The sequence below is a fragment of the Mercenaria mercenaria genome, chromosome 4 (genome assembly GCF_021730395.1).
Source record: "Mercenaria mercenaria strain notata chromosome 4, MADL_Memer_1, whole genome shotgun sequence".
Taxonomy (NCBI): domain Eukaryota; kingdom Metazoa; phylum Mollusca; class Bivalvia; order Venerida; family Veneridae; genus Mercenaria; species Mercenaria mercenaria.
In genome coordinates, this window is record NC_069364.1 from 84966289 (window position 1) to 84991128 (window position 24840).

A 24840-nucleotide genomic window follows, 5' to 3' on the forward strand; every position below is an offset into this window, starting at 1 on the left:
ATCCAAACAGAACAAAATTGGTAGTCCTGAAATTTGGTCATCTTTTTTGTGCCCCCCCCCCCCCCACCCGCCCCCCACACACCCCATTTTTGGAGAGGGCACTTACAGTTGCCCTTGTCCTGTCCGTCTGTCTGTCCCATTTTGTGTCATTCATGTCTCAAAAAGTATTTGACCCAGAGTCATTAGATGTCACAAGATTGTTATTCAGCACAGGAAGCTTTGCACCAGGGGTTTTAATTTGAATCTCACAGTCAGACCAGAGTTAAGGCCCTTGATTTAGTCAAAAATACACATAAAAAGGGCCTAAGTTTGTGTTGAATGTATCTCAAAATGTATTTAACCCTGTATTATGAAACCTTACAGGAATATTATTCAGCATGTGAAGTTGTGCATCATGTCCTCTTCTTATCTTTTAAATCCCTTAAAGGATTTTCAAATAACTTGGCACAAATATTTTTTCATAATAAGATGTGCAGAACACTACACTCTGTCAACTGCATCTTATACATTTGTGCTTTTGTATATCAGTTCACCCTTACATCTAAATGAAGTGGGAAAAGGAGTTTTTTTTTTTTTTTTTTTTTTTTTTTTTTTCCAAGAGAAATCTACAGTATATAAATACGGTATAAATACTATATTGGATGAAATGTGTTACATAATTGTGATTGATTTTTCATCCATAAAAAAATAATCATAGCCTTCTTGTATTACAACAGGAGGATATCACTATGGATGAGGAGGGTATGTATGTATGTGTTGACTGTGGACATAAGACAGAGAATAGAGGAAACTGGTTCAAACATAGGAGAAAACATCTTGGTAAGTGAAGCAGTTTCCTGTCAATAAAAGTCATTGAAGTGTCAAGCAAGTAGGAAAACATTCAAGGTCCAGTAGTACTAAATAGGTAATCAAACAGCACTTCCGGGCTAGTCGGATAATGGCGGAAAGAAAAAATCCTCATTTTTTTTCCAAGTTAAAATGGCATTTTCATGTTTTATGTAGGCCAGTTCCTGTTTTTATTTCATTGTGGACCTATACTTGACACTTTGGTAGCATTTTCAAGGAGAGATTTTGCATTTATAGAAATGTTAATAAACTTTATTACTCATTTGTTCATACCCATATTTTAGCTGTCACCATAGTGTTGACGTGTCGGGCAAAAAATCTCTCTTTAGAAGATACATAACCCCTACTTTCCTTGATGTGTTTGGTGGTTTTAGGTTATTGAAGAACATAAGGCTAGTAATTCTTTTTAAAATGGGCCTGGCTATGTGTTACAGCTCTCAGAAGATTGTTAATTTTATGTGGAAAATACAGCAAATTTATTTACTACTCTATAGCCTCCACGTCCAGAAGATTTTGAGCATTCTTCCGAAGTAGTTGTTTTTGCCTAAACTACTAATGTACTAACAAAGTTAAATGATTTCGTTGTATGTAAAGTGTTGGGTGTGGTAGGAGCTCCCTAAGAAAAAGCCATTTTGGCCCAAATCACTTCTTTGTGATTTAAATGAATGTAATTTGATAAGTATGGTAAAGAAAATTTGTTTGATAATTAATGAAAGAACATGTAAAAACAAAAGAAATTTACTAATTGAGTAATTGCAAGATGAAGATTAAAGTGTTAATCACTGGTCTACACATTTTCATGAATATGTTACCACATAGGGTTTCCAGTCTAAGAAGTTTACTAACAGTATCCATTCAGATTGCTCATGGTGTTTCCTTTGTAGGTATCCGTCCACATGCCTGCCCGAAATGTTCGTATAGAGCAGCGACAAGCAGCAACTTGAAACGACACATGCAGATACATGATGATGTGCGTAACTTCCTGTGTGTATACTGCAATATGCTCTTCCGACAGAAAATACATCTTGAGAGGCATCTTAAATATAAACACGAGGTAACGTCTTTGAGGGATAGGGGTAGTTTAAAGATATGTGGCTACTTTCCAGCTTTTGATGGTGAAGAAGACCCCAAGTGGCATTCTGGGTATTATTTCAGACATGGGTGGGTACACTGTAGAGCCATAAAATTTCCATAGGCTAGAAGGATGGCTTGCTCATATGAAAGAATCCTACACCCAAAGCTATGTTTTGAACCTACGGCAGTGAGAGGCAAGTAATTAGAAGACCTGGGGTGATTATTCAGAAATTACAATTAATGAAATTACAACTACATTGGTTTTCAAATGTAATTATAGATTTTTCATAATGTGTACTGCAAACATGTGCAAACTCCTAGTACACTGTGTATCTTTTTAAAGTATTATCTAAAGTGTAGCATTCTGTTCTTCAGTTATTTCAGTGAGTATGTAATAGTGGATTTCTTATTAATAAAAGCCAAAATAATGTAACCTACATGTAACTTTAGTGTAATTATGATTACAGTCTGTTTTGCATTTGTAATTGATTACATTACATGTACTCAGGAGATAGCTGTTTACTGAGTTCGATCATACCAGGGCCCAGTTGTTCGAAACATTAATCGGTTGTTAAACTAACCGCCGGTTAAATTTTGATTCAAAATACTTTTATTGGTGGGAAACACTAGCATGACATTAGGACTTTACTGTAAAGATTTTCCAGTGTTCATAATTTTTAACTCACACATATGTTTTTCTAAGTCTTCTGAAATGTCAAAAAATAACCCTAAAAGTTAATCAACCGTAAGCTTAATCGCCTGTTAAAGTTTCGAACAACTGGACCCAGGTCTTATTGGAAGTCCACAACCTTAACCACTCTGCCACAGAAGCTCATTAGGAAGTAACTGCTCATTGGAAATCGGACTCCTTAGTAGAGAGTTTACTGACTATGAGTTGCTTGCCCCTGTGGGTTTGAGACTCACAGTGGTTTGACTTCTTTTGTGAAGAAGCCACTTAGCTGTCTGCAGAAATGAGATAGAAGATAGTAGCCAGATACTAGTCTAATTTTGCCATGGGTATTGGTGAGCTTTCCTGTAGTTTTCTTCCTCATGAAAACAGCTTGAAAATATCTAAAGCAGTGTGCTTCATACACCCAAACAAAGAGTTGAGCTTGCATCCACAGAATTGTAACACCATGATTGGACATGTTTGAACTGGCACCAACTGTTATGATGGTCTCATGTTGTTAGGCAGATTCTGATTTAACTGAAGTTGAATGAACAAATATCCATTGGAAGCAATAACTTTGCAAATTTATCATTGTAGTAAGATCATTATACAGAAATGATTAGGATATTTTTCTGCCAGTTTTTACCTCAATAATGGTACCACTTTCTTCGTGTTAAACAGCTAACTTGGCAAGCAGAAGTGATCATTTCAAAGTCAGTAGTAATTTGCTTGACGTTAAATTTTGATGAAATGATGTACTGATAATCTGACTTGCATTTAATTTCAAGCATGTGAATAATGCACAAGTTTTTCTTGAGATCAAAATATTGCTTATTGTTTACTTACTAGTATCCTGTGCTCAGAAGCTTGAATAATTATGTTTGTTTATTTACCATTTTTTAAAGACAAAAAATATTATAAACAAGCTCTGTTTATTTACCATCGTACAAGAACCCAACCCATTGTTCGAAAAGAGTACATGTATCTAGATTATTAAGATTTTTTTTTTTATTTTACAGGAGAAGAATGTACAGTGTCCTTTGTGTGACTATGTGTGTTCCAGCGAAAATCCAGATCTCAAAAATCATATCAAGCGTCGACACATGCCGCAGGAAGGAGCTTTAAATGCATTCACTTGCGATGTTTGTGGACTTATGACGGTCAGTAAGAAAGACTTGAAACAACATAAAAAGTTCCATAAGAATGGGCCCGAGTTGAAACTGTTTTGCGAACACTGTAGTTTTGTTACAGACTGTGTAAGCCGGTTAAGGCGACACATGTTGATTCATACGAAAGAGAGGCCATTTCAGTGTGGCCTGTGTTCATATCGTGCAACACAGAAAGAGCATGTGTTACGTCACATGAGGTCTCAGCATGGAGTCGAGGTAGAGCGGAACCAGCGGAGATCATTACTGGAAAAGAATTATAGTAATCCCCAGGAAATTCTTGTAGCTGGTATGGAGCACACTCAAGGGGCATCACTGAGTGAAGCTGCTGAAGCAGACATGGGACCTTTTGAGAAGTCGGACTACTCTAGTACAGATAAAATATTTGCTTGCAACTACTGCTCAATGAAATTTGCAAAGCTTATCAACCTATATAAACATTTGTATGCTCAACATAAACAGGTTATGCCTGATGAGGGACCAAATGATTTTCAGTGTGTTGTGTGTGACTTCCGTACAAATAATAAAAAGAATTTATTGGTTCATATGAGAAAACATAATATGCAGGACCATTCCCCACCCACTCATGTTTACTCTTGTGTTTTGTGTAGATATATAAATCCTCGCCGCAGAAACCTATTCCAGCACATGAAAAAGAAACACGGCATCGAAATTATTATGAAAGATGATGGTTTGAATTGTTACGTCACATTAGACAATGCAGCGGCACAAGTTCAGGGTCAGAATGTCAAATCAAGTGTGATGGCATTATCCGATATAGTCACCACACAGACTATGGACGATGCCACACAAATGGAATTTATCACTGAAACTGGCGATGAAAGCACAACATTTCAAGCTGAGAAAATAACAATAGACAATATCATTCCAGATGATATGGAGTCCTATGTGGTAGCTGACTCTTCACAAGAACAAAGCATGGTCTCCCCTCAGGTATCGTCAATCAGTTCAGTTCTTCATGCCTCCGTTCAGGAACATGAAGCTGCTGAGGCCATTGAAGGACTTCAGGCTTTAGCAGAACAGGCCGGAATACTCGAAACCCAAAATATTGACAACGACATGACTTCAGAAATTGTGTCATCGGCAATAGAGATAGTCTCCACAAATGTTATGAACGAAGGTGAGGTTCTGAATGCCAGTGATACCATGATAAAAACTGAAGCTCCCTCTGTTGAACATTCAGCAGAGGTTGATGAGGGTTTTGAACTATCAACTGAACAGTTGAATCAGTTAGCAACTGGAGATTATGTTGAGATTAATGGAGAAGTGTATAAAGTTGAAATTGCTCCTGATGGTTCATAAAGTCAGTGCTAATCTATCCAGAAAATTGTCTTTTAAGATACTGCAGTAGGATTGATTATATACACTATTTAATATATTGTTCAAGGCTGATTTTTTATTTCGTTTTTTGTTTGTTTATAAAACAATGGATATGCAAGAGTATTAACTTATAGACGTCTGATTTTGTTCTGTCTTTTATAGACACATTTGTTAAACTTATATCATCAAGCTTAAGCTTTTTTTAACATAAGATTTTTGAGAGCTTTCTTATCAAAAGCAATTTAAACTAGAATGCCAAACCTTGCACAATTTGCACATAACATTGGCTTATTTTTAGTATTATCACCCTTGACCCGGTAAAGGCATACTAGGGCTTTTCCTTGGTTTGGTAAAAATAGGGATTTTTGACTAAATTTAAGTTGCTCATTGATGAATCTTCAAGAAAGTTTACACAAATGTAGACCACTACAGGAGGGTGTTTCTCACTTAACCTTCATCAAGATCACTTCAGTAACCAGAGTTATTGACCTTTTATTGCTTTTCAATCTGTTAAGTCCCTTTTAACAAAGTAACTTGTTGATGGATCTTCATGAAATTTAATACAAATATAGATCACTATAGGCTGGTGGTGCATGCACATCTGTCATCAGGATCTCTTTAATACTGGCCTGCAAAGTTGTTGCCCTTTATATGTTTTAAAATTCGTAAATTTCCACAAAAGCAAAAGTGACTGATTGATGGAGCTTCATGAAATTTAATACAAATATAGATCAGTATATGGCAGTTTTTCACCTACATTTGGTATAAAATAGGAACCAACTGTCCTGTAGTACAAACATGTAACTTTTGTATATCTGAAAAGTAAATATCTTTCAAAATACAGTCTTCTTATTTACAAAAGAACTTATTTGGTTGGGGATATAAACTGAATTAATTCACTGAGTTTGCTTGTTTTCTCATTATTTGAAAAGTAGGACAGATGGTATTTGTATTAAAGAACTATAACCCTTTCTGTACTGAAAATTTGAATTTCTTCTTTAAAATTCTTGTTTAGGTTTACTTGTATTACATACTGCCAGAGCTTTGTTTATCGCTTGTTTATCATCATTAGTGAAGTTAACAGACAAATAGACATGATTTTTACTTGCGTTTTTAGAATGATGGACCGTCTCAACTTAGATAAATGGAATTTCTTTCTAAGATTTTTGTTTAGGTCTGCTTTTCTTGAACAGTATAAGAGCTATAGCTTTAAAACTCTATACATATGTTTATGATCAGTAGTTGAGTAAGAAGGCCATGAACCATAATACTTCTTGCATGTTGCCGAATGTCAGGCACTTGTTAACAAAGATTGACATCTACATGAAGAGCTCTTGTTTAAGAATGGCAGTATTTTCACGATTGTTTCAGTTAACCAATAGGAATTACGAGACACTCGTAATATGGTTATTATAGTTTTTGAATGTTTGTTCCGGTATTAATAATGGGTAATTGCTTATATCGGTATACATACATACAGTTAGAATCTTAAAGATTCTTAGACAAGTTCATATTGTTACAGTTTAGCATATTATATAAAAAGCATTTGTACCTACAAACAAAAATGATAATACACATTTTATAAAGTTTATAAATGTCAAGGAATATGAAAACAGGGAAAATTTGGAACATGTCAAGGAATTTTATTTTATCAGGCCATCAATGGTCAGTTTTCAAAAACGCTGAATAGAGGGTTAGATGAAGGCCAATATCCTGAAATTTGTTACTGTAAAATAATGATTTGGTGTACATTTTAAAATTTCATTTCATTAATGATATGATGAAAATCAAGTAGGCATCTTTCCTTTAAGAGGTGTCGCTTTGCATTTAAATTTGAAAATGGTTATTTATGTAAAATACACAAATTGTTAGGGAAATATGATATGTGTAGGAGAAACTAGAGAATTTTATGTCTGATCATTTTGTGGGAACCCTGATTTTATGAAGTCGAATGTCTTTCAAATTGCCAAGTGCATTGTGGGAAACCAGATTTTATGAATTTGAATGTCTTTCAAATTGCCAAGTGTAGATTTTTTTCAATTCATGTCAAAAGCATGAATATGAATATGTATAGCAAGGATAATTTGAATATATTTTACCTCATGATGTATATATTTAAGGCAAAGAATTGATAAACAGTTTATCAATCTTTGAGACATGAAATATGCAAAGTACAGTTGTTGAATTCTGCAAGGATTTCATATTTTTTAGTATGTATGTACTTCCTGCTTTAAAAGCTTCAATGCAACTGTAATTCCGGAAGTAGGTTCATTAAAAGAGATTTTTGCTACATTTAAGCTGTAATTGATAGTAACAGGTCTGTGTAGTAGGTCACAGCTTCTTGTATCTTTAATTTATTAATTGAAATAATGCTAGCTGAAAAATAATTTTTTCACAATGATTCCTGTGATAACCTAATTTTTTAATATTAAAGAAGAAAAAGATCATTTATTAGTTTCGGTATTATGTATGTTTCATAGATTTTAAGTATTATAATAAAACGTTAGTGAAACTAAACTGATGGTAATTGTTGTCCATGTTTACCCATTGCCAGTCTTAATCATGTTATTGATTAAAAAAATTCAGGGGTGACACTCTGTTGAAGGTCCAGTCATTTCTTATGACCCCTTCCCACCAACCCCCTCGAAGAAGAAGGAGTATATTGTTTTGCAGATGTCTGTCTGTTGGTCTGTCTTTCGGTCAGTATGTAGACCAATCCGTTTCCGGATGATAACTCGAGAATACTTTTGCCTAGGATCATGAAAGTTGATAGAGAGGTTGGTCATAACCAGCAGATGACCCCTATTGATTTTGAGATCAGTAAGTCAAAGTAGGCCAAAGGTTAAGGTCACAGTGACCCAGAACAGTTAAATTGTTTCTGGACGATAACTTGAGAACGCTTGGGCCTAGGATCAGGAGGTTAATCATGACCAGCAGATGACCCCTATTGATTTTGAGGCCAGTAGGTCAAAGGTCAAGGTTACATTGACCCAGAACAGTAGAAGCTTTATGTACAGTGACCAAATAATTTCTGTTCCCTTTGCAGTTACTGAATGCATCAAGGGAGCATTTCGTGTTCTACCAGTTCTTGTTTGTCAGTCCATCAATCATAATATCAAGTGATGGTCAAGGCTGTGCTTGGAGGCAAAAGATAAAGTGGGTTGAATTTGGTGTCTGCTCTGATGTTTGTCTAAATAAGATGACTTGAATGCAACTTTCAGTCACGTTTGGTCAAGATCTAAAGGTTTACCGTCAGATTAGGGGTCAAATAGTAATTTGTGGCATCAAAAAATCAACGACAAATCACTGGAAAGATAAAGTGGGTTGAATTTGGTGTCTGCTCTGATGTTTGTCTAAATAAGATGACTTGAATGCAACTTTCAGTCACGTTTGGTCAAGATCTAAAGGTTTACCGTCAGATTAGGGGTCTTTGTTTATAGGGAAAATGAATCGGATCGTGTTAGAATTTACATTAGATACGCGTCCATAACGTATTAATGAATAGTGGTAGTCGGCTGTCTTAGTCTATTTTGTGATACGACAGAAAACTAGCTAACTAACCAACGGTTGACGGATGATCTTTTTATCCGTTATCTAAAACATCTATTTAATTAGTCTCTAATGCAAAATAAGTTCAAACTCCCAGGTCTTAAATGTAATCGCCAAATATATATGTCAGATTTTATTTTTCAACGGCAGCATATTTTATAGATGGGAGACGCCGTAAAAATATCAATGCTAGTGCTATATAAATATAAAAGGATGTGTCTGTGGGTACGAACCTCCTTTTTCTAGAGATTACGGGTCATTTACATTTCAGATTTGGTTGAAAATGAAAAAAATAAATAAATAAAAGACTTCATCGATATTTGCCTTTAACTTGAATCTAAATGGTTTACAGATAGCAATGTTCAGCCGATTTGTTACATTGTTTTTCGAAAACATGTTAAAATATACATTCTTCTTATATAATAATATGTATGAAAATAATTTTATATGAAAATATGGTTTTTATTGCTGATAGATATGGTCTATTGATATAAAAATTAATTTAATTATTATAAAATAACATGTTAAAAATGCTATGGTTCAGAAAATTACATATTAAACATTCATTTGATAAAAATGACTTCTTTTATTTCTAATGAAAAATCCCTTTTCCATAATTTGTAACTCCAGTGATAATTCAAGCTTGTTTAATTATCTTATGAAAATCCTTCTCTTTTATTACACTTGATATTGAAATAAACATCCAGGTGACAATACCCGGAGGCAGTAGATATCGACATCGCAATACCGGTCACCTGTTACCAATATATGTTACCAATACCAAATAGCTGTTGTCTCCCCTGATATCGATTTTCTGCAATATCGGTCATGAGGTCAATTCTTCCTCATGTATATAGAGCTCCCAGTAACAAGATGACTAATGATAAACGGCAATTTCGTTTTGCATAAAAGGGAATATTTAAAGACGGGGTTTTCGTCCAGATTCATACTACTGGGTATTGTTATAAAACACATATAGTTTTGGTATATACAGAAAAACAATAACATTGTCAGAAAAAAGCTTCTATGTTTGTTTCTTATTCACGATATACTAATTTCACTGTTGTAGTTTTTTTTCCCTTAACATTTCAGTATGTCCTGAATAACATTTTAGTATACCCTGAATTTTGAGCTAGTTTTATTACTGTTGGTCGTTCACCGTGAGAGCTGATTTCTTTGTCTGAGCACCGTTTTCCAACAGTATTTCAGTTAGCAAACGGCGGGCAGTTAACCTAACCAATTTTCATTATTTCGTGCCAGTACCAACCTGCAATGTTCTCCGTAAGTAACTGCCGACTACTCCATATGGATCAGAGATGAAGAATGAAATTATGTTTTTTACCAATCGTCACGGAGAACATACGACTCGCCCAGAGAACTCGTGGCTCCGTGATCCGTAGATCTCCACAGTCTCTATATCAATTTAGCTAAACGGGTGGCTGATAAATGGTTTCATCGTTAATTGATCAATTTGCATCTTATTTTTTTCCATAATAATGATCTTTACTTATAACACATAAGAAATGTAAATAAAAATAAATAAACAATCGGTTCCTCTACAAACAAATGTAAATTTTTAAATGGAAATGCTAAACAATCCTATACGACATCAATCTGAGTAACTCTGTGTTGAAGAAAACTTAGAAAATGGCAAGTCATGCAAAAATGGCTGCGTAGGTACACATTCTAGTATCAGACTTATCAAATGATACATTATATGAAAATAATTATACAGCTTTTCTAATTAATTAATTAAGGTTTTTAGCTCACCTGAGCAATGCTCATGGTGAGATATTGTGATCACGGACGCCCATACGATTCATGTATTAGGTGGTCAAACCACTGAATGGATTTTGATGAAACTTTGCATGGATTGTCCTCTACCAAAATTATTCAAACGGTTCCGCTTGGTTGCACATAAGGGCCACCAGAGCTACAAATAGAAAAATCTTCAAACGACATCTCCTCCTAAACCAATGGTCGGAATTTGAAATAATTTCACACAAATGGTCCTTTTGTGACCCTCTACCAAGATTTTTAAATTTTACCGATTTGTCAAAAACATGGCCGCCAGAGGGCGTGGTCACTTTTCACTACATGTACGTAGTGAAAACTTAAAAATCTTCTTCTGTGAAACTGCTGTCCAGATTTTAGAATAATTTTACACAAATTGTTCTTGTGTGACCCTCAGCCAAGATTGTTCTTTTTTTCTGATTCGTAAAAAAACATGGCTGCCAGAGGACGTGGTCCTTTTTCAACAACAATTTTTCCTCCAAAACCACATACTTGATTTTGATGAAACTTTTCACAAATGATCTCTTGGTAGCCTTCTTTCAAAGTTGTTCAAATGGTTGCGGTTCATTGCACATACGGGTCTTTTTGGTTAAAATAGGTTTTCAGCTATCAGACTTAAAATCCTTTTCTCTAGAGCTTAGATATTTTGCATGTGATACAAGGGTTTGACTCCCTACCATACTTGTCCAAATTATTGCCCTAAGGTAAATAAATGGCTACGCACCTGTGCTTGACATGTATATACTATAGGCTTTTACCTAAGAAAATTTGAAGAAAAAAAAACTAATATCTAGAGCTTGATATTTGACCTGTGATATTAGATTTGTAATTTCTACCATTATTGTTCAAATTATTGCCCTAGGTTCAAAAATGTGTGTGACATGTTATAATATAGGCTAACATAGAAGAAACCTAACTCTTACTTGCAGCCTTGTACACAAGTAAGCGCTTTAGGGTCAATGACCCTCTTGTTTGTACATGTTTCAAAACTTAAATCCCATCTTGTGTGTATTGCTAAAACATTAGATAATCATTCATATGCTTGGGGTAGGGCTGCACAAGATGATCTATCAAAATCTTAGATTTATTTTGTTGTCAGTGTGGAAGGTACGTCAAAATATTTGCTTTTCACAAAATAAGTCATTGTAAAATCAAGGTGATTCCCCTCCTTTACAAAAGATAAAATTGCTTCCTTGTTGAGAGTATCAAGGCAATTTTCTAACCTTTTTTTCAAATAGTTAAACATAACATGGACAAATGACATACCTTTCCAACAAAATGTGCAAATTATGAAATGCATAATATACTTTTTACATACTTTATTCTTTATTATACATTTGTAGTCTCTTCACTGTACATCAATATACAACATAGATCATAAAAACATTAATACAATGTACAATGTCATTCATATATGAATTATAAGAGACTGCAACAGATAAAATTAACTTCTATAAAAAGCCAGGCATAATTTTAAAACATACTCATATTTACTATTACCAGTATGATCATTAATTAAAAATTCCATCATTATATTATCTAAAATCTATTTCATTAACATTTAATTATTATTTTTTCCGTTCTTAAAAAACTACTTTAATATGAAGGTGTTGTTAAATGTATTTTAATAAGGGCTGTTCGTAAGACAGCACGCTCGAATTTTCTCAGTGCTTTACTCTGAATTAAAACTTTGACATTCTAAGTTGAAAAGAGGCACAGCCCTGTCAAATCCAAAATCAGCTCTATGGGGATCTAAAACAGTTGCTTCCAATTTATATACTTGATTGTGAGGGGCGTGTGATTTGGTATTGACAGCCTATATATTGTTACAAAAACTTGATGTATTTCATATGTGTATGTATGTTTGCGACCAGCATGGATCCAGAACAGTCTGCGCATCTGCACAGTCTGGTCAGGTTCCATGCTGTTCGCTTTGAAAGCCGGTCAAAATCCATGCTGTCCGCTTTCAAAGCCTATTGCAATTAGAGAAACCATTACCTAACAGCATGGATCCTGACGGCGCAGTCTGGTCTGGATCCATGCTGGTCGCAAAACCACTATGTTGGTTTTCTCATGACGCGGCTCATATGTTTTTTTAATTCCAATCACCAAAATGGTTATCTTTCATTTTTTACAAAGGACCGTCAGAGCCTCGCATCTTATTATTTTAACTGGAAAGTCGCCATATGTGCTTAATTTTGTAAACTTAACACCAAAAACAAAAACAAAAGAAAAACAGTCATTTTTATTTTCATGAAACGCCTTTTTTGTCAAGGAGGTTAATCAGCAGTGCGTAAACACTGCATAAAGGTCTGATGCGGATATTTCGCCTTGATAAGTCAAAATGTGTGCAAAATAACGTACAGACGTCATAATCCCAGTCAAAGGAGTACAAACGTCATAATCCCAGTCAAAGGAGTACAGTCGTCAAATTCACAGTCAAAGGAGTACAGACGTCATAATCACAGTCAAAGGAGTACATACGTTAGTCCTGTTTGCAACATGTCATTTCAAATTTCATTGATGAATGACGAACAGGAAATAAGACTTAGTGTTATGTCTGGCCATTGAGTAACAGTAACTGTTGTGTGCTGCACGTGGCACACCGTCCCATTGACAGAAACATATTCACAATAATGTTAATGTAACTCCTAAATACGTGCCAAAGTTCGATTTAGATAGGAATACATTTTATTCATTCTTTTTTTTTAGCGAGAGCTGCCGGTGTGGACCATATGACACGTCTCCTCATTACAGATTTGCGTTGACAATCACTGATATTTTGTGTAAAAAAAAACTCCTACTGATATTTTGTGTAAAAAAGGTCTGTCATAACGGTAAGTATTATTCAAAATAAATACTTTGTCATGTCCAAATTATAGCCAGCATGTAATGAACAGGCTACACATTTTATCGACTGAAGCGAATGCAATGCAAGCGGCAGGTTCAATGTAAATCCGATGCTTTTAACAATTTTTTGAAGAATCTAGAGCATGCTGGAAATGAATGCAGCATTTGTTAACATTTTGTCTAGAATCCGCAACAATTGGCAGTCGCACGATATTTTTACACGTTTATTTCTTTATATTAAAGTTAAAGGTTGATGTTGTAAATATTGTAAGAAACCAAAACTTGTCTTTGTACAAATGACATGTACAGTTTTGCCGGTTTTTAAGCATAAGTATTACACACAAATTTCAATTTACTGCAATTATCTAATCACTCTATAAGAATTATTTGGTACTTATTCTTGAAGCATAATTTATCTTCATATATGAGCCGCGCCATGAAAAAAAAACAACATAGTGCGTTTGCGACCATCATGGATCCAGACCAGCCTGCGCATCCACGCAGTTTGGTCAGGACCCATGCTGTTCGCTTTCAAAGCCTATTGCAGTTAGAGAAATCGTTAGCGAACATCATGGATCCTGACAAGACTGCGCGGATGCGCAGGCTGGTCTGGATCCATGCTGGTCGCAAACGCAAAATGTTTTTTTTTCATGGCGCGGCTCATATATGTTATTTTTATTTTACCAACGTGGATGTGGATTTGTGGATGTTGTCAGTCATGTGTTCGTGTTATTATTGTTTACCGGTAGAGAAACGTTAAATATCATCAGATATTACTAACGGAATGGTACAGGAATACTGTTAGGTAAAGGAAAATATGTAGATCGAAATTTCGTGTTTCTTTAATTAATTTTCAGTTCAATGGACAGTATCGTTCTACGATAAAAAAAACAAAACAATTTCTTTTCTATTGATCTTTCTTCTTAAAAGTTTGAAGTCGCATTTTAGTTCTTCAGGCCGATAAAAAAGGACATCTGAAATCATCATGTTCTAGCCATTTTCAAAACGAGTACAAAAATATCAAGATACACACGAATGGAAGTATTATTGTAAACTCGTAAAACGCATGCTTAGTGTAAGAAGTATAGTAATATTATTATTTTAAATCTGTCGCTGCTAGTCTCATTTCGTCCATTCTCTAACATTCATTCTTCACCTTCATATGCATGTTGTTCACTATTTGTTATCACCTACATATTTCTCTCGTTGATGAATTATACTTCTCTTTCGAACAATTTCACCTTTTTCTCCGACATATTTAAGTGTTGTTTTTTTTTTTCTTTTATTTTAGTGACACAGTTTAAAGTGACCATTTCATTACATTTTTATATATCATGTTCTGGTGGGGGTGGAGCTGCGTTTGGATGTCTATTTAGATATGGTGCCACGTTCCGTACAATAGCCTCGCCAACTTCGTCATTTACTTCATTATCATCCTGTCTAATGTCTGCTACAACAGGGTGAGCCGGTCGCAAATTTCTTTCGAAAGGATGTTGCACAGGTGCGTTGTCAAGGTGATCAGGTTGGGGTGGGGCAGGGCGAGGAGGTGGACGCGGGTTCGCTACTATATCTCCGACCAGTTCACTGATACAATTATATGAGCTACTGCTCATGTAGCGTCTCCGTCGATCAATGTAATCGTTATCTGCGTTAGGTAGGTTATCACAGCGATGATATATATTGCCAAAGCAGCACTTCAGGTCCGTACTGATATCATGAAGAAATCCGCACTCTCGTAAATCATGCTGGAAAAAAGTATCTCGTTCGAGTATATATCCTCTGCAACAAGCGTATTTTTCTGTAAGAAGATGTCCCTTTATGTGGCACCCTTCTAAAGCGTGAGAAATAACTTCATTTGGAACATCTTTGTGTAACATCACATGATCTATCAAATATTGTGCTGACCATGATAATCGGACTTCCTTTGCACATTCTAGACTGATCAAATCTCTTTGACAAATTCTCTCATAAACTCGTTTCACATCTTTTCTGTCTGGTATTGTGATATCTCTGACCGCATACAAGTCAGTCTGATTATAAATTGACCTTGGTTCAGTGACTGGTATACTCCTAACGACTGGAAAGTCGGATAATTCCAAATTAATTTCATAATTAAGCACACCATCAAGACAAAGGAAGTCGTTTATGTTCGCACCGTTCACCATCGTGATAAATGTAATTTTGTCCTTCATCTTTGTTTCATCGGGTTGCCATTCTCCAAAAGGATTCGATAACATATCAACGGGATAATAAATGTAGCCGCTATGACAGAGCAAGTATTTATTGAATCTATTAATAGATGTACACTCAAATTCCTTTTCAAGATAATCGCTTAAACATATACCATTAATACTGTGTTCATGAAACACTTTGCACCCTCTGCATATAGTGTGGGAGTATACCACTTCGGTTATAATAAACCCACAACAGCAGCCGTACACTCCATCAGCTAGAATATGTTTTTCGAAACAACCACCACCAACAACATGGTTAATCGTTTCATCTGAAATGGCATATCCTTCCTTTATTAACAGAATCATATATTTCTCCTTCGCCGTTGTATACATTTTGTTTGCAGGTCTGATATCCCATGGCCTTTCCTTTTTAATTGTGTCATAAACTGTCTGCAGTGTTTCTTTTATATTGTCCGTGTCATGTTTAAGTTTAAATGATGCCATAATTCTAGTCTAGAAATAACACTTTTTAGACGAACCTATACAAAGTTATATCACAGGCATAGTTACAAAACTCCATCAAGTCAAAAAACTGTAATTTGATAGAAAACATAAATTTCTTTATAGATGAGTGAACATTTACTTCTTTGTCGTAAATAGTATTTAATATTTTTAAGGTAGCAAGCCTGTATCATTATCTTAACCCAGTTAGCAGACTACTGAAAGTAGGGAAGATTATCAATTTAATGTCCGCGGTCAACAAGTGCACAGAGGCATTACATGTAACAATAAGAACAAAATATTTTCCTATAGACTAATAATTTGTTTATGTTGACAATCAGTAGTCGATTTCATAATGAATGAAATAGTTAAACATGATGTAACAGCTTTATCAATTAAAGTCTTAATACATAGTGATCATGCCGTAGAGTTGGTAGTAATAAGGCGACTGTATTGTTGAAGTTTTGAACCATAAATGAAGCGTTTCCTTGTTATTCAGAATGCTTTTTCTTTCAAATCATATATCTTGATAATGACTTCCGCGTACCTTGTACTTATCTAATATAGTATTCAGTTATTATTACTGATTCAGTACAGTAGGATAGAATGTTGTTGCTTATCTACTTTGTGACATATCCATATAATATATACATTGTATATGAGTTTATAATACATCATTGTTTTTATGATATGAAACAGATATATTGAAAAAAGTAAATAGTATAAAGCAAAACAGTGAACAAATAAAACAACTAAGATGAGGTACAATTTTTTACACCAGTTTTAATATTTAATGCATTATCACCCATTTACAAAGTTAGTTTTTTTTTTTTGTTTTTAATAACGTCCAGCTGTATGATGTATTATTTGTTATTTCAGATTTTCTCATAACTCTCATAGAGTTGCAAAGGACATTTTTGTATAAAGTATTGTATGATGTTTTAACTGCAATTTGTTTATGTACATTCTAGCATAAAACTGCTGTTATTGTCACTTTTCGGTGGTGTTTTAACAGGAGAGAAAACGTGTGTTAACAGAGAGATTCTCGCGCTCACGTGCTGTTATAACACCTTTTTATATATGCGAGTTCCGTGGCAAAGCGTAAACGTCATTCGGCCCCAAAACGGATAATTCAAAACGAAATGACGTCAACGTAAAAAACAACTCAGACATTCCTGCGCATTCCATGGAAATTTAATGACGTTGAGGTAGAATGTATTCATTTATTAGTTTTTCCGCGTTTTATGCTAGAATAGCGTTAGCGCATGTTCATTTCATGTTAAAACATCTGCAGAATCCCTCGGGATACGTTGGTTTTTCCGCGTTTTATGCTAGAATAGCGTTAGCGCATGTTCATTTCATGTTAAAACATCTGCAGAATCCCTCGGGATACGTTGGTCAAATGTTTCTCGCCTCCCGTGTGGTGTTTCAGCGGAATGTTTATAAATTCGTCCAGAGTAGCATTTCAGGTCTTTGTTGACTGTATGATGAGAAACGCAATTTTCAACATCATGAGAGAAGAACAACTCTCGTTTAAGAATGTATCCCCTGCAACAGGCATAATTGTCTGTTAGAAGATGACCCCATGCATAACAACCGTCTAAAACATGAAATATAACTTCATTTGAAATATCTTCGTTTGACTTCATTTGTTCTATAAGATATTGCTCTTGGCATGTTAATCGGATCTGGTTTGCTAACTTTGGAGTCATAAAATCTCTACGTAAGATTCTTTCATAAATGTTCTGCACATTTTGCATACATGGACTACTAATAATTTCACTGGTTACTTTTTGTGCAGTCTGGTATTTTCTGAATCTTAGTTCATCAACTGGAATATCACTGATGCCAGTTTGGTCATAGAATTTTGAATTCATTACATAGTTAAGCATACCACCACGAAAACGGAAACAAGCGTTGGTGGCAGTCTGTCTCTTCCTTACTAAAAACCCAGAACAACAGTAATACTTGCAGTCAAGTCTGTGATAGTTTTTATCACATCCTTCTACGACATGCTTTTTCAAACCCTCAGTTAAAATCTCTCCACTTTCAATCAAATTTATCAAATATTTCAGAGTATACTTGTGTAATTCATCCTCATACCACCGTTCCGGCCATTTCTGTTGCATCATGTCGTAAACCTCCTTGATTTCCGGTTTCATGTTCGTAGTATCTGGTTGCCATTCGCCAAGTGGATTTAATAAAATATCTACAGGGTAATATATACCACCATTATGACATATCAAGCGTTGGTTGAGGTAATGAAATGACTGACACAGGAAATGGTCGCGAGGATATTCCTTTCTGGTTAGAATAAATCCAAACCAACATACGTACTTTCCATCATCAAATTCGTGAAACTTGTAACAGCGACCAACGACGTGGTTTATGGTTTCATCCGATAAATCATGTCCGTCTTTGATAAGTTCTATCATATATTTCTCCTTCGCTGCCGTATACATTTTGTTTACAGATCTAATGTCCCATGGTCTCTCTCGTTTCATTGCATTAAAAACTGTCTGAAATTTCTTTGTTACACAGTAGCTGTATCTATCAACATTTTTCTCAGATTTACAAGCCATGATTTTTAGCTCAGAATAACATAATTTATATTGATATCAAACTATTCCAAGTTATAAGACCAGTTTATACAAACTGAATATCAACCATGGCGTTAAAACACAATATTGCTACGTTAAGTATTCAGTGTATAAAATATTCTTTAAGGTAGTTTATCGGACTTGGTTTATAATGTATTCGTTTTAAAGTGAAGTACAATGATTTATAATCAACAAAACCTTGGTTTGTTACTGACTCGGAGTATTTTTAAAATGAGATTTTTACTACCAACATGTATAAAACATCGGAATAAGTTAATGTACTTTGCATTTGGAATGATAGGAAAATAAGGATGCCAATCATTTGACCTCAAGTCATCTATCAGGCAGCAATTTCGTCCTAAGTTTCAACCCTTTCTTGGTTTCCTACCGGAGTAAAGTTTTAGCTTAGAAGTAAGGCAGTCGCACATTTTTGTTTCAAGATATAAACATAATTATTATACTTTATGTTATTTCTGTCTGACAGTATGGAATTGACCTTTTTATTCCTTACATTCACAGAATATTTGAAAAGTGAAAAGTGTCATAAAATATTGATTAAATGTGATGACCACCTTTAAGTCCTTAACTGTTGTTTAAGTCACGGATCGATGACACTTGTATCTTGTATCTAGTACACCAGCTTTTTACTGCATTCTTTTGACTTCACGCTGAATAACTTTGAGAGTAATACCGTGTTCAGACTGTACATCCGTATTTTTCTATTGACGGCTTTAATTATTGGTTAAGAGAAAAAGGCCGTTTAAATTTAATCTAGTTTGCATTTACACTAGGCAATGAAATGTGGATTTTAAGTATATACAAAAACATGCAAGAGTCCTAGATATTTATTTATAAGCATAGTTGCATTATGGGAAGTAAACATGGATGTAGAAACATGGTTGTTTTGGAAAATGATTTGTAATAAAAAAGAAAACAAACAAGGAGCCGTGCAGATATAAGAAGAAGATATAGAATTCTATTGCATCCATTGTTCATAAACACTAAAGATAACAATGCGGTATTGGTAGAGCGTCCGCTTCAAGTGCGGGAGGCTGTGGGTTCGAACCCCGGCCGCGTCATACCAAAGACGTAAAAATGGTACCAGTAGCTTCCTCGCTTGGAGCTCAGCATTAAGAGGATAGTGCTAGAACTGGTCAGCCCGGTGTCAGTATACTGTAACTTGGGGTATCATGCCACGTGTCTACGGCGTGATATTCCAGTGAGGCAGCACAATAAAGTTGGCCATAGTGCACACTGCTACAATTTAGTACAAGTAGACACCGTCGCTTATATGACTGAAAAATTGTTGAAAAAGACGTTAAACCCGAACACACACACTCACCCGCCAAAATATCAGATTTGGCGGGAAAGCCATTAACAGATTTTAAAATCGTAATATTCCACATGTGTGTTCACACTAGTGGAATAAATGTTGATTATTTTAATGTAACATTAAAACTATCAGAAAATGTAACATTAAAACTACCTATAGAGGTACATGTAGTTTCAATGTTATATTAAGTTTTCTTTTTCAATCCACTTGACCTTAAAATAATCCACATTCTGAAACACATTGTTAGTGGACGCAACTGTATTAAAACAGCAGTCCGTTTTAAACTACATACTACAATATAAATATATATATATATATATATAAAGAGCAATATCGTTTATCAAACCAGTCTAAGGTGAAACAATGATAGCGTTTTGTAAAAGCTAGTCAGTGACCCGTTCATTATGCTATGTTCAATATAACCGAGTCTGAATGATCTGCGAGTACATATACCGGTATGCTGGTATACAATTGAGCAGTTTCGCAAATAGGGGAACAACTTTTATTTAGAAAGAGTCTCTTTGAGTTTAAATATAGGAAGTGGCTGGTTCTCATTTGTAGCTGCTCGCACAGAAAGCTAGGTAAAAAAAAAGTTTCCTTTTTTCAAACAAAACTGGCACGTCGAGACGAACCGGAATAAAAAAAATACCACGCCAGTTAAAATGTATTAAATAATGATGTTCCATCATGTATTTCAAGAAAGTACATCTCGGTTGTACAGCTATCAAGGCCATGGTAGATTCGCTTTTAAATAACTCTACTTTCTAATTACGATAAAAGATACAAACCAACGGTTATTTACAGCAAAAAAAAAAAAATGAAGGAAAAAAAAAAACTTACTAAAGCGTAATTTATCATTGAAACATATACTAGTACTTTCATTTGATTAACACTGCGCGGCCATTTTTGGACTGTGGCTGTGTATCTTACCTTTTTAATGGTAAAAAGGATCATTTTCGTTTCATACCTCTACGTATTTTTGTTAAGTTGTATATCATTTGTACCATTTTGTCAATTATTATTAAATGATTGATTCATTTTCAGCTTAATGTGTTGTTGTCATTTCAGGGATAAAACATAGGAAACTTCCCCTTTACGAAGTCATCAAAGTGTGAAATCTTTAAGTTAAATATACACGTTAAACTAACCGGAAGTGATGACTAATATGTTATATCCCATGTTTAACGTGATATACAGCTCGTGGTAAGTACTGTTTTCTTAATGAAGGGTAATGATTACAACAGATAAGTAAAGAACGCTATAATATAAGAACTCCAACTGGTATAAGATAATCATGTAGACTATGCATCTCATTTGGCAATATGATTGATAAAAGGTTATTTTATAAAAATGTCACACAAGTCGCGATTTCCCGTAGATATTTACTATGACCATTGTCTCGAGGAGTAATAATTTCAAATCGGTCTAACAAAACCCCCTGTTTACGGCCCTGTCCTAGAAAACAAGGTTCTACATTGAGCAGACTATGAACTTGTCGGTCATGGTTACTGAAAGTTAATTTGCCAATAAAGTCTCTCTGCATTTTAGACATTCTTCTGGTGCAGTATTGGATGTTTCAAGAATCAGCTTGTCTTTCTGCTTAACTTTTTCCATACAGGTCGCACCAGGCCCAAAAGTTGCTCTTCTGAAGAAGACATTGACCATCTGACCTTGCTTCTTAGGTTGGGTGAAATTCGATAACTAGTTCATTAAACTTGTGACATTGTTTCTGACCATTTAGGAACCCCATTTTTAAACTTCAGATTTCAGATTTCATGCAGATAAACATTTTCACAAAGATTTATAATGATCAAGCTGAAAAGGTTGCCTCAAAAGTGTTATCAAATAATTTTCTACATTTTAAACTTATGATCTAGTTTTTTCCCATATGCCCTAGTTATAAATTAACTCTGCATTTAAAACAGAAAAACATGCCGCCATCAGATGAAAATGTGACCTTTTGATGGCTTTCTATAACTTGTTCCAGTGACCGTGTGTCTAACCTAAATAGTCCAATTTCGAACCCAACCTAGATTTGAAAGAAAAAAGAAAGATTCTGATAAAGTTTTACGAAGATCAAGTAGAAAATGTATATAAGGAATTCTAAAATTTGACCTTTTGACTTACTTTCAGATCTCAGGTAACCGAGTTTTGAACCTGATCTATATATCACAAAGATAAACATTCTGTCATTTTTTGTGAAAATCATTAATAAAATGTGTACTCTAGTGTGTTAACAAGGCTTTTTTCTATGATTTGACCCAGTGACTAGTTTTTAAGCAAAGGTTAGTCAATTTTAAATTTAATCTAGAACAAATAAAAAACATTCTGACAAAGTTTAATGAAGCTCAAGATGAAAATGTGATTCTCTAGAGTGTAAACAAGGTTTTTCTTTTTCTATTATTTGACCTAGTTAAAGTCTCAGTCTCAGATAACCCAGTTTTGAACTAGAACTTTTTCTCATAGAGACAAGAATTCCAATAATGTTGTAAAAATGAAATAGAAAATGTGGCCTCTATAGCGATAACAAGGCTTTTCTATGATTAAAGCTAGTGGCCTAGTTTTTGTCCTCGGGGTAAACCAGTTTTGAACTTAACATAGAATTAACAGAGACAAGTATTCTGTTTTATGAAGATGAAGTCAAAATTGTTGCCTCTGGAGTGTTAATAAGGTTTTTCCTATGACTTTACCTGGTGAACTTGTTATAGACCTCGAGTCAATTTCAAACTTTTCCTATATTTAATGGAGACAAACATACTGAAACGATTTCAGATAATGAAGTAGCAAATGTGGCCTCTGTTGACAAGATTCGTCTGTGATTTCTTAGTTTAAAAAAAAATCTGGAAAGTAGACTTAAGGAGGTAGGTTACCATGTTACAAGGGTAAATTCAAATTAGTTGAACCGCAACGTCTTTTTGTAGTTCGTGTTATATGAAGTTTTAATTGCTAAAATCTCAGTTTCGTTTGTCTCTGTTCCTTCAAGTTCAGTTTTTATTCAGGTTTGAAGAACATGACCCTCCAAAGGTATTTCATATGGAAAGAAGAAGGAAAATACGGATATTTAACACTTTTCAGTGTATTTTAGTTTCATTGATATCCGTAGAAGTCAGCATAATCTATAATTTTACTAGTATGCACGTTAGCTTTCTAATATAAGCTTTAAATGTATATGTCGCGGGGCTCGTGTTTCCATGGTAACGCGTTTTCTCTCATTTTTAGACAGCTATGTATAAAAATAGGGGTTTTCGACGGCTTCAGTGCCATTCTGTTAATGAACAACATGGAATATTTGGGTAATATTATTAGCAAAATACCAAGCACTATACATGGTACCCTATTTTTCTTAAAGTTTAAAGTAACCATGACAACAGAGATGTTTAAAATGGCTTATATCTTGCTTTTTGTCGTAATTTCTTATAAAATAATATTGAATAAGATTATCTTTCTAGTTGATGTAGCTTTAAAACATATTATTTCTAACGTAAGTTATATTTTCGTGTTATCTGCATTTATTCAAACACATTTCTAAGCTTAGAATACTTACAGCAGTACCCCTCGTCTGGCATTGTTCATGGAAAAATCGTTCAGCAGGCTACTATTATTCTCATGGATATGGATGAAATAAAAATAAAAAGCCGAAGCTGTGTTTCTTAAATAGACTAGTGTCAACGCTTTTGAATTTTACCTTTAGATACATAGGTCACGGGCTTCGTTTCCATGGTAACGTCATTTCAATTCAAGAATCCACAATTTTCTACTGAAATTTGAACAATTTTAGATCTTAGTTTTAGTATATAAGTAACAAATTATCAACGGAACCTGAAAAATAGGTATTACAAATAAAACTGCTAGATTTTTTATTTGAAAATGGCCGTAACAAGTAACCTCTCACCTAACTATATTCCAAATAACATTGGTTACCATCATCCATTTTCGTACATTCCGCATAACATTTCAATGTAACTACATAAAAGAAGCAAAATATTGATTATTATTCAGAGCAAAAGACTCATAAAAAATATTTCAGCAAATAATGGTTATTTGAAAATAGTTTGAATAAAGAAAATGCACAGAATTACGTACTTTCAAGATAAAAGCTATTAATTTTGCGCGGTAACTGATACGTAACGTCATGACGTCAATGACGTCATTTTAAGGCAACATTGTTTTGAAGCGTTTCTGCGGCAATTTATTCATTATTTCTGCATTATTAAACCATAAAGCGTCAGATCGAAGACAGGTCTATGATTTGTTTTCAGAAGAATGAATATACAAACACATTTAGTTTGTCGTAAACGTCGTCGTAAATCGTCACGTTAGCTTCCGGTTGGACATGCGCACATACAAATATAAAGGTAACCTACCTCCTTAAGACTTACTTCAGGTTATTCAGTTTCAGACATGATCTGGCTATCGCAATGACAAGCATTCTCACACAGCCGGATTTATGAAGGATGAAGTAGAAAATGCAGCCTCTAGAGTGCTAACAAGGGTTTCCTATTAACTGACCTATTGTCCTAGGTTTTGAATCCAGATAACCCAATAGCAAATTCTTCCGAGATTTTATTGCGGTTGCATTCAGATATATTGTGTAGCTATGCACATGGAGTCATAAATAGCCATTTTTGCCAATTTCATACTTTTTCCAACTTCGTGTCGTCAATTTATGTAATATTAGGGTAAGATCATAAATTACAAAGCAGTTATTTCACACATTTGTTATTCTTCAACTTATTCATCATATCTGTGTCGAACAGCATTTCGATTTTTCGAGAATAGTCACTAATTGCGTCAAACTAGGCAAAATTACAAGTTTACCTACATCAGTACGTGAAACACAAGCACTGATCTTCGCGCTACCCATTTCGAGCTTATTCTCAGCAGGAGTTTGGTTGCAGAAAAGGAAAACAAAAACATCGGAAGTAATTTATTCAAACGACCT

At 34.5% G+C, this 24840-nt stretch overlaps 1 protein-coding gene across 3 annotated transcripts in view; it reads left to right on the plus strand.

Moving 5' to 3' along the window:
- LOC123552342 (uncharacterized) overlaps positions 1-24840 on the plus strand; it is a 469144-nt gene that overhangs the window by 25409 nt on the left and 418895 nt on the right. For 2 of the 3 annotated variants that reach the window (XM_053541854.1, XM_053541857.1), the window contains 3 exons: positions 717-819; positions 1731-1900; positions 3610-7614. The exons of the other annotated variant lie outside the window; for it this stretch is intronic. In XM_053541854.1, the coding sequence (XP_053397829.1) occupies positions 717-819; positions 1731-1900; positions 3610-5079 (1743 nt within the window). In that variant the 3' untranslated portion in view covers positions 5080-7614. Of the gene's footprint in view, positions 1-716; positions 820-1730; positions 1901-3609; positions 7615-24840 lie in introns of those variants that run through there. 3 annotated transcript variants of the gene reach the window in all.